Source organism: Gorilla gorilla, chromosome 9 (assembly GCF_029281585.2).
Source record: "Gorilla gorilla gorilla isolate KB3781 chromosome 9, NHGRI_mGorGor1-v2.1_pri, whole genome shotgun sequence".
NCBI lineage: Eukaryota > Metazoa > Chordata > Mammalia > Primates > Hominidae > Gorilla > Gorilla gorilla.
This window is the reverse complement of record NC_073233.2, coordinates 72,885,919-72,896,860: the sequence shown is the minus strand read 5'-3', so window position 1 is coordinate 72,896,860 and position 10,942 is coordinate 72,885,919. Positions and strand designations below refer to the sequence as shown.

At 52.2% G+C, this 10,942-nt stretch overlaps 1 protein-coding gene across 4 annotated transcripts; it reads left to right on the top strand.

Annotated features, from left to right (window-relative positions):
- The first annotated feature begins 308 nt into the window (after positions 1-308).
- On the top strand, positions 309-10,120 carry BATF2 (basic leucine zipper ATF-like transcription factor 2). Of its 4 annotated transcripts, none has more exons than XM_063693244.1 (3): positions 309-425; positions 3,517-3,618; positions 8,253-10,120. In XM_063693244.1, exons 1-3 carry the CDS (start codon positions 417-419, stop codon positions 8,934-8,936), a joined length of 795 nt encoding a protein of 264 aa, XP_063549314.1. In that variant the 5' UTR covers positions 309-416; the 3' UTR covers positions 8,937-10,120. The 4 variants fall into 4 exon arrangements, with proteins under 4 accessions (XP_063549314.1, XP_004051520.1, XP_063549313.1 ...); XM_004051472.3 differs by lacking the exon at positions 309-425 and adding an exon at positions 902-1,104; XM_063693243.1 differs by lacking the exon at positions 309-425 and adding an exon at positions 932-1,104 and having other exon boundaries at positions 8,256-10,120.
- The last annotated feature ends 822 nt before the right edge of the window (positions 10,121-10,942 follow it).

Here is a 10,942-nt window from a genome sequence, read left to right as displayed (position 1 = left end):
CTTGCTCTATTGCCCAGGCTGGAGTGCAGTGGCAAGATTATAGCTCACTGCAGCCTTGAACTCCTGGGCTCAAGTGATCCTCTCATCTCAGCCTCCTGAGTAACTGGGAATACAGGTGTGTGCCACCATGCCCAGTTTTTTTTTTTTTTTTATTCTTAATAGAGATAAGGTCTTGCTATGTTGCCCAGGCTGGTCTCAAACTCCTGAGCTCAAGTAATCCTCCTGCCTTGGCCTCCCAGAGTACTTGGATTACAGGCATGAACCACTGCATCTGGCCTAACAAAATTGTTTTTATCCCCACTTTACAGATTTGGAAACAGAAACACAGATGAAATTACAAACCCAAGTCACATAGCTTGGAAGCTGGGCTCCTAACCACTGGACATCAATCTTTCCACTGCTACGTGGTCTGTTGTATGAAAACAGTAATGTATCCATCTGTTCTATCCAACAGCCATTGCTTATTTTTGCAGACATGCTTCCATAGTGGTCTCAGAAGGCTTGGGGGTGGTTGTATTATCTGGCTTAGTTCCTGCAATGAGCCTGGGAGTGGGTAGTTGTACCATCCTCCAGCCCATACCCTTACAGATGAGAAAACTAGGGCTCAGAGAAGGAGAGTCACTTTCTGAAAGTTGGACAGCTCCAATGTGTGCTGTGATCCAGAGTTCCCCCAATTCCAGAGCTCAAGGGCTCTCTCTACCCCACATGAGCATCAGCCCCCACTGGCTTCTTCTCTCATCTCAGTCCCTGGCCGCCTGTCCTCCCTCCCATGGAACACCCTCCTCATGCCTGGCCTTTGGTCTTCCCTCCTCTCCACCCTCCACCATCCTCTTTCCAGAGAAGGGGCCCAACCGGAAGGCCAGTTCATGTTAGGAAATTCTAGCCACGTGAGCAAGCCTGAGCCAGGGATTCTGAGCAGCTGGTGGCTTTAGGAGAAACTGAAACTTGGCCCTCTGGGGGCGGAGTGGCCACTGGGGATTTAAAGAGCTGCCACTTCCTTAGGCCTCCAGAGGGCACTGGGAAGTCACAGCTGCTGAGGGACGACTCTGCTCCCCCGCCTAAGCCATGCACCTCTGTGGGGGCAATGGGCTGCTGACCCAGACAGTGAGTACAGGGGATTGGGGATCGGGGATGAGAAGGGGAGCTGGGATCCCGTCCTCAGTGCCCAGGCAGTGAGGGCTGCAGTCGGGAGCTCCTAGTCCCAGCTCTATACTCTGAGCAGTGTGACAGAGGGCTCTGCATGCCCCTCTCTGGGTCTCACTTTCCTCCCCCGAAGTCGGGATTGGATTGGAATGAGTTGTTTCCAGCTCTCACATTGCAGATCCAGCCTTCAATTTAGAACTTGGCCTCTGTGTACTTGCTCTCTCCTAACGTACCTGGTCCCCCCTCACTACACTCACAGCAGCCTTTCCTTCCTTCTCCAAATAACCCAGACCGGCTCATGCCTGTAATCCCAGCCCCTTGGGAGTCTGAGGCCGGCAGATAACATGACGTCAGGAGTTCAAGATCAGCCTGGCTAACATGGCGAAACCCCGTCTCTACTAAAAATACAAAAATTAGCCAGGTGTGGCAGTGCACATCTGTAGTCTCAGCTACTCGAGAGGCTGAGACAGGAAAGTTGCTTGAACCCGGGAGATGGAGGTTGCAGTAAGCTGAGCTCATGCCACTGCACTCCAGCCTGGGCAACAGAGAGAGACTCTGTCTCAATAAAATAAAATAGGCCGGGCTTGGTGGCTCATACCTGTAATCCCAGCACTTTGGGAGGCTGAGGTGGGCAGATCACCTGAGGTCAGGAGATCGAGACCATCCTGGCCAACATGGTGAAACCCCGTCTGTATTAAAAATACAAAAATTAGCTGGGCGTGGTGGCGGCGCATGCCTGTAGTCCCAGCTACTCAGGAGGCTGAGGCAGGAGAATCACTTGAACCTGGGAGGCAGAGGTTGCAGTGAGCCAAGATCACACCACTGCACTCCAGCCTGGGCGACAGAGAGAGACTCTGTCTCAATAAAATAAAATAAAATAATATAAAATAAAATAGAATAAAATAGAATAAAAAGATAAAATAAAATAAAATAAATAAAATAAAATATAAAATAAAATAAAAAATTCCCTGGGCCATGGTTTCCCTTGGAGGCTCTGCTCATCTCACAGGAGCCCCCTTCACTCACCGTGGGTCCTGTCTCAGCCTTTAGTCTCTTGGTGCCCCAGTGTCTACAGTGAGCCCGCTGTGGACATGGCCCCAGGGAGCATATGGCTAGGGTGGAGCTGTGGCAGGAGCCTAGGAGCATCCAGAATCTGCAGCCAGGGCGGCCAGGGCCTTGCCTGAGGTCCTTACCCTCAAAACACGTACCCCAGAGAGACTTGGGGGAGGGGGCTGGGCTGTGAGCTCTCCAACAGTCCCTCTTGCTCTGACTTTGCAGAGCTCTGGACATTTGGGTAAAATATTTTATCTAAGTTTCATTGATCCCAGGGTACAAGGTGGTCACAACTGTCAACCTTTGAGTCCACTCTTCCACCAGAATAAACCCTTCATTCATTCATCCTTCGCTACTACCCCACTACAATGTGAGCAATTTGAGGGCAGGGATTTGTGTGTATTTTGTTTGCTATCGTGTCCCCCTAGCTTACTGCCTGGAACATAGTAGGTGCTTATACATGTTTGTTGAGTAAGTGAATATCTGCTTTGGGCTTGAGCTGGGCATGAGCACAGAGAACCACATCTGCCCTCATGGAGCTCACAGTTAGGAAAGTTCACACCTTGGTGTGGAAATCATGGCAATGAGAAGAATGGAAGCTGAGCTTTATGCCACGCCGGCTCTGGGCTGCCTGCTGCATGGGCTTTAACCCTCTGCTGTGGTGCTTCCATTGCAGGGATGGGGCGATTGGGTTCAAGAATGTGGGGCTTGGCTGGGCGCGGTGGCTCACACCTGTAATCCCAGCACTTTGGGAGGCTGAGGCTGGTGAATCACCTGAGGTCAGGAGTTCAAGACCAGTTTGAGATGAGCCTGGCCAACATGACGAAACCCCATCTCTACTAAAAATACAAAAATTGCCCAGGAGTGGTGGCAGGTGCCTGTAGTCCCAGCTACTTGGGAGGCTGAGGCAGGAGAATTGCTTGAACCCGGGAGTCAGAGTTTGCAGTGAGCCAAGATAGAGCTGCTGCACTACTCCAGCCTGGGCAACAGAGTGAGATTCTGTCTCAAAAAAAAAGGAAAAACGAATGTGGGGTTTGAAGTCGGCTCTGTCTGAGTTTGAATCTCAGGCTTCCCATCTTCCCTGCTTGCCCTCCCACCCTCCACATGAGCGGTGAGCAGGACACAGGGGTGAGGCTGGCATTCCAACAAGGTGTGCAGTGCCTGCTATAGGGGGTGTGGGTGCCAAGGGAGCTTCTGGGAGATCAAAGACCCTTGGGAACTTGACTCAAGGGGAAAGACTTGGCTTTACAAATGGCGGGCCAGGACGGAGGGCACAAGGCCTGGCTGGGCCCCCTGAGTCCTCTGCCTCATGCCCCATAGGACCCCAAGGAGCAACAAAGGCAGGTGAAGAAGCAGAAGAACCGGGCAGCCGCCCAGCGAAGCCGGCAGAAGCACACAGACAAGGCAGACGCCCTGCACCAGGTGTGGACAACCCCTAACCCCTTTCCTTGTCTCTGGCTCCACTTACTGGCCCAGCCACCTCTTCCCCATCCCACCTTTGAGCAGACCTCCCCCAAACTCCTGTATTTTTCTAGGTCACCTGAGTTTGGGATGAGGAAAGGGTCCTGTGGCTGACATTTGGAAAGTTCTGGGTGTTGAGTACAAACCATGTGCCAGGTACACACCAGGCTCCAGGGACACAAAGGGTCATCCTCAGCCCAGCCGTGTCCTAAGGTGTCCACAGTCTAGGGGAAGGAAGACAGGAAGTGGAGGCAAATAGGGAGACCCCAACACAATGGCCAGCTGAGACACTGGTTAAAATGCAGATTCCAGGCTGGGCACAGTGGCTCACACCTGTAATCCTAGCACTTTGGGAGGCTGAGGCTGGAGGATTGTTTGAGCCCAGGAGTTCAAGACCAGCCTGGGCAATATAGTGAGACTCTGTCTCTACAAAAATTAAAAAATAGTTAGCTGGGCATGATGGTGCACACCTGTAGTCCCAGCTACTCAGGAAACTGAGGCAGGAGGATCGCTTGAGCCCAGAAGTTCAAGGCTGCAGTGAGCCATGATTGCACCACTGCATCCAACCTGGGCAACAGATTGAGACCCTGTCTATAGAGAAAAAAAAGTGGATTATTCTTCCTCTGCCAGGTCCCACCTCATGAGGCCAGGTGGGCCCAGGGACCTGCACGGTGATTTGTGATTAATCACCTGGGGGTCAGAATTCAGGAGGTGACCAAGACCATACTGTGAGAACTCTAGTTCAGGGTTAAAATGGGCAGGGTTTCCAGTCCCAGTTGCAAGTTGCTTCCTTTACTGAGCTTCATGCTCATCTGAAAATACCATAAACAGTGGCTTAAACAATAGACATTTATTTCTCACAGTTTTGGAGGCTGGGAAGTCCAAGATCAAGGTGCCAGCCAATTCAGTTCCAGATGAGGGTGCTCTTCCTGACTTGTAAGTGGCTGCCTTCTCGCTGTGTGCTCATGGCCTCTCAGTGCACGTGAGAGGACAGAGTGATCTCTTTCCCTTCCTCTCCTTTTTGGGATTTTTGTTGTTGTTGTCATTTTTGAGACAGAGTCTCACTCTGTTGCCCAGATGGGAGTGCAGTGGCGCCACTTGGCTCACTACAACCTCTGCCTCCTGGGTTCAAGTGATCCTCCTGCCTCAGCCTCCTGAGTAGCTAGGATTACAGGCATGCGCTACTATGCCCACTTAATTTTTGTATTTTTAGCAGAGATGGGGTTTCACCATGTTGGCCAGGCTGGTCTCAAACTCCTGGCTTTAAGTGATCTGCCCGCCTCGGCCTCCCAAAGTGCTGGGATTACAGGCGTGAACCACTGCACCTGGCCCCCTCTTTTTTGTTTTAATTTTTTATTCATTTATTATTTATTCTTTCTTTTTTATTTCTTCATATTCTTTATTTTTTAATAGAGATGGGGGTCTTGCTATGTTGCCCAGGCTGGTCTTGAACTCCTGGGCTCAAGCAATCCTCCCACCTCCACGTCCCAAAGTGCTGGGATTACAGGCATGAGCCACCATGCCTGGCCTCTTCCTTTTTTTTTTGAGAGGGTCTTACTCTGTTGTCCAGGCTAGAGTGCAGTCCACGATCCTGGCTCACTGCAAACTCAGCTTCCCAGGCTCAAGCGATCCTCTCCACCTCAGTCTCCCCAGTAGCTGGGACTACAGGCATGCACCACCACACTTGGCTAACTTTTGTATTTTTTGTAGAGACAGAGTTTCTCTATGTAGCCCAGGCTGGTCTTGAACTCCCGGACTCAATTGATCCACCTACCTCGGCCTCCCAAAGTCCTGGGATTACAGGCTTGAGCCACCGCTCCCAGCCTCCCTCCCTCTTCTTATAAGGCCACCAATCCTATCAGATTAGAACCCGATCCTCTATCCTAGGACCTCATTTAATCTAAATTACCTTCTAAGAGCCTTATCTCTAAATGCAATCACATCGGGGGTTATGGCTTCAACACATAAATTTTGGAGGGAACACAATAGAGTCCATAGCACATAGGTAGTGGCATTGAGTGGTCTAAAGAGGAGATGAGCCAGGCGCGGTGGCTCACGCCTATAATCCCAGCACTTTGGGAGGCTGAGGTGGATGGATTACTTGTTGGCCAGGAGTTTGAGACCAGACTGGCCAACATGGTAAAACCCCATCTCTACTAAAAATACAAAAATTAGCCAAGCATTGTAGCTAATTAGGCAGCCCCAGTAGCTGGGATTACAGGGATGTGGTAGCTAATTAGCAAATCCCAGTAGCTGAGGCAGGAGAATTGCTTGAACCTGGGAGGTGGAGGTTGCAGTGAGCTGAGGTCGTGCCACTGCACTTCAGCCTGGGAGACAGAGAGAGACTCTGTCTCAAAAACAACAACAACAACAACAAAAGGCAATGAAGCCTGAGCTTAAGGACAAATGGGCGTTTTCCCAGAGGATGAAGGTAAGAAAACGCATTGCAGACAAATGACACAGTGCTGGCACAGGCGTGGGGAGCAGCACCCTGTAGACCAGGTGAGAGTGAGGACTGAGGACTGGTGCTCAGAATGGTGCCTAGGAGACCCACGCATCCGTTTATTCCTTCCTTCTGGAAATGCCTATTGAGCGTCTCCCGTGTGCCAGGCACATTTCTAAGCACTGGATATAGAGCTGTAGACACAGTAGACAAAACGCCCACCCCAGCCCCACCCACAGGGCTCATATTCTCCTGGGGAAGCCAGACCCACAAACAAAAAGTCCCTAGAGTGGTCAGGATGTCAGATGGTGTTAAATCCTGTTGGGAAAACTAAAGCAGAGAAGAGGCAAGGGACGAAATTGAAATTGTTACTCCTCGAGCCTCCTGAATGGCAAACGAATGAATAAATGAATGAATGAGTGACTCAGTTCCTGGAGGTGAGTTGAAGCCTTTGGAGAATTTAGGTGAAGGGTGGCCTAATGATACATTTTAGAAATGTCCATCATTCCGGCCAGGCACGTTGGCTCACGCCTGCAATCCCAGCACTTTGGGAGGCCAAGGCTTGCGGATCACAAGGTCAGGAGTTCGAGACCAGCCTGACCAACATGGTGAAACCCCATCTCTAGTAAAAATACAAAAATTAGCTGGGCATGGTTGTGCACACCTGTAGTCCCAGCTACTCGGGAGGCTGAGGCAGGAGAATCGTTTGAACCTGGGAGGCGGAGGTTGCAGTGAGCCGAGATTATGCCATTGCACTCCAGACTGGGCGACAGAGCAAAACTCCGTCTCAAAAAAAAAAAAAAAAAATTCATCATTCCACGTGTAGAAACCAGCGTGGGAATGGGGCTGGTGGCTTTCAGGCTGAGTCCAGGGCTGGGCGCGGTGGCTCACGCCTGTAATCCCAGAACTTTGGGAGGCCGAGGCAGGCGGATCACGAGGTCAGGAGATCGAGACCATCCTGGCTAACACGGTGAAACCCCGTCTCTACTAAAAATACAAAATATTAGCCAGGCGTGGTGGCGGGCGCCTGTGGTCCCAGCTACTCAGGAGGCTGAGGCAGGAGAATGGTGTGAACCTGGGAGGTTGAGCTTGCAGTGAGCCGAGATCGAGCCACTGCACTTCAGCCTGGGTGACAGAGCCAGACTCCATCTTAAAAAAAAGAACTTTGAGTCCAGGGCCAAAACCACATTTTTATGCAAAACACCTTTGCAACTTCTTCTTTCAAAGTGTCCAGAAAAGGGGGTGGGGGGACTGAAGGAAGTCGTTCAATTTATTCAGCCCTGTGAGATGTGGATATAAAATTCTTTCTGCATTTTTACCATTATTGTCATCATAAATGGTTATTTAGAACTGCACATTGATTGTGTCTCAGGGGTTCTCAGAACCGGCATTCAGCAGAACAGAACTTAATAAATGCTGATTCAGGGATGCAGAATCGAACACACTCATGCTGTCAACCTGTAAAACAATCCCCTGAATCCTCCCACAGTGCTCGTAGGGGCGAGTTCTGGGCCCTCAAAAGGTCTGGCAGTGGCAATAAGCAATCTAGGACAGAATGACATCAAAGTTGCCACGGGAAGGCCCTGTTGGGATTTGCACAGGGAAGGGCGGCAGAAGGGTGTCCAGGCAGAGGAAACAGGAAATGTGGCCGGGAAGCAGAGTTCATGTGAGGGTCAGGAAGGGAGGGGAGCAAGAAAGAAGGCGAGAGAGAGGAGACAGGAGGTCTGAGGGGCGGCCACTACACAGGCCTGGAATTCTACCACAGGGAATTTGGTGGGCGCCTCTAAAGGGCTTTAACCTGCAATTAATGACATGGTTGCTGAATGGCTCCTGTGGGCAAGAGAATAGGTGGTTTGGGGGACACACGGGTTGGAGGCCCATGGATATCCCAGGTGAGAAATGGCACCGGCTCAGGGCACTAGTGGTGGGATGAGAGCAGGCGGATCTGAGCCCCCTCAGAGGGTGGGACAGGGGAGACTTTGTAGGTGGTTATGAAGGGCTGGCCAGAGAGTGGCCAAGAGACCCCACTTGGCTATTCCAATGGTGGTGGCATCTTTCTCCTGAAGTTGAGGACCCTGGAAGGGGCTAAGGCTCATGCGGGGCCCCTGACACTGGCTGGGGTTCCCCTCCCCGCCCATCTGCTTCTCTGCAGCAGCACGAGTCTCTGGAAAAAGACAACCTCGCCCTGCGGAAGGAGATCCAGGCCCTGCAGGCCGAGCTGGCGTGGTGGAGCCGGACCCTGCACGTGCATGAGCGCCTGTGCCCCATGGATTGTGCCTCCTGCTCAGCTCCAGGGCTCCTGGGCTGCTGGGACCAGGCTGAGGGGCTCCTGGGCCCTGGCCCACAGGGACAACATGGCTGCCGGGAGCAGCTGGAGCTGTTCCAGACCCTGGGTTCCTGTTCCCCAGCTCAGCTGCTCTCTCCAGGTCCACAGCCTCACGATTCCCCCAGCCTCCTCCAGTCCCCCCTGCCCTCACTGTCCCTTGGCCCCGCTGTGGTTGCTGAACCTCCTGTCCAACTGTCCCCCAGCCCTCTCCTGTTTGCCTCGCACACTGGTTCCAGCCTGCAGGGGTCTTCCTCTAAGCTCAGTGCCCTCCAGCCCAGCCTCACGGCCCAAACTGCCCCTCCACAGCCCCTCGAGCTGGAGCATCCCACCAGAGGGAAGCTGGGGTCCTCTTCTGACAACCCTTCCTCTGCCCTGGGGCTTGCACGTCTGCAGAGCAGGGAGCACAAACCTGCTCTCTCAGCAGCCGCTTGGCAAGGGCTGGTTGTGGATCCCAGCCCTCACCCTCTCCTGGCCTTTCCTCTGCTCTCCTCTGCTCAAGTCCACTTCTAACCTGGTCTTCGGAGCTGGGTTGGCCCCTTCTTTGGGCTCAGGAAGCAGCCTTAGCACACGGGCCTCTCCTCCCTCGCTTCTGGGTGCTGCCCTGCGTGGCTGACCAGCTGGCCCAGGATTTCACAGTCGAAAAGGAAGCCACCACTGATGCCTCCCACTGTGACAGGCCCTGTCACCACCAATATCTTATTTCAACCTCACAGTTGACCTGAGAAATCGAGATTATCACTCCACTTTTTCAGACAAGGAAACTGAGGCTCAGGGAAGCCAAGTGACAAGTCCAAGGTCACGAAGACTTTCTTGGAGCCCGAAACACCACCCTCTGCTCCTCCTTCTCCTGTCCTGGCCCAGGCATCCTAGGGGCTGAAATCCTGGAAACCGTGGGCTGGTGTGAGAAGGTTTGCATGCTCAGAGCAGAGAAGGGCTCTCCCCGCTGCTTCGTGATTCCAGGGCCAGAGCCATGCAGTCCCAGAAACCCCAACCTAGCTGGGGCAGGTCCAGAGTCCAAGCCCTGGTGGGTAGAGGCCAAGCAGAAGCCCTGAAGTGGACTCTTACTTCCTCTAGTAGTGTTTTCAGTGCCAAGAAGCTGAAACTGTGGGCTGGAGTTGGGGAAAGGCCTGGAAGAGGACCATCTGGGATTTCTACAGCCTGGGTACCCATAGCCACACCAAGGCTTCTGGGAGATTCTGCAGGGTCAGCTTTCCAGGCTGTTCCCAAATAGCTCCCTGCCTCCCCACTGCCCCTAAAGCCACAGCAGAAGAGCCATTCATCTCATAAACAAAAACGAAGAGGAAAGAATGAGGAAGGACCCTGTGCAAGGTTATTTGCAGGCAGGTATGGGCTTGTACCTGACAGCACCCACCCCTGTGTGGCCCCCAGGCCCCCATCACCCTCAGACCCCTCCTAAGCAGTTCCCTCATTGCTCTTTGGCCTAGGCTGACAGCAGGAAGAGCAGGGCCCAGGACCCAGTGGAAGTTCAGTGTTGGTGTCTGCTTCAAGAGGGGGTTTTACACTCTGATTCCAGGACAAGCACTCTGAGGCGGGTGGGGGAGAGAAACCCTGGCTCTTCACCCAGGTTTCACACACATGTAAATGAAACACTATGTTAGTATCTAACACACTCCTGGATACAGAACACAAGTCTTGGTACATATGTGATGGAAATAAAGTGTTTTGCAATCTTTTCTGCTTTGCCTAGTTACTTAAACCTCTCTTTGTAACCTACAGAGTCTTTGAAAAAAGAGAGATTAATAGAGATGGGCAACCCCTCATGAACCAGCTAATTAATCTCCCTCCAATACTACAGATGAGGAAACTGAGGCTCAGAGATGAGACAGACTTGCGCAGGTGTATTAGTCAGTGTTCTCTAGAGAAATAGAACCAATAGAGTGTGTGTGTATGTGTGTGTGTGTGTGAAGAGAGACAGAGAGATTTTTTTTTATGTTTTTGTTTTTTTTTTGAGATGGAGTTTCACTCCTGTCACCCAGGCTGGAGTGCAATGGTGCAATCTCGGCTCACTGCAACCTCCACCTCCCGGGTTCAAGTGATTCTCCTGCCTCAGCCTCCCAAGTAGTGGGGATTACAGGTGCCCATCACCACACCCAGCTAATTTTTTCCTTTTTTTGAGACAGAGTCTCGCTCTGTCGCCCAGGCTGGAGTGCAGTGGCGCAATCTCGGCTCACTGCAAGCTCCGCCTCCCGGGTTCACGCCATTCTCCTGCCTCAGTCTCCTGGACTACAGGCGCCTGCCACCATGCCCGGCTAATTTTTTTTTTTTTTTTTTTTTTTAGTGGAGACAGAGTTTCACCATGTTAGCCAGGATGGTCTCGATCTCCTGACATTGTGATCCGCCTGCCTCAGCCTCCCAAAGTGCTGGGATTACAGGCATGAGCCACCACACCCAGCCTCACGCCCAGCTAATTTTTGTATTTTTAGTAGAGATGGGGTTCCACCATGTTGGCCAGGCTGGTCTCAAACTCCTGACCTCAAGTGATCTGCCCGCCTTGT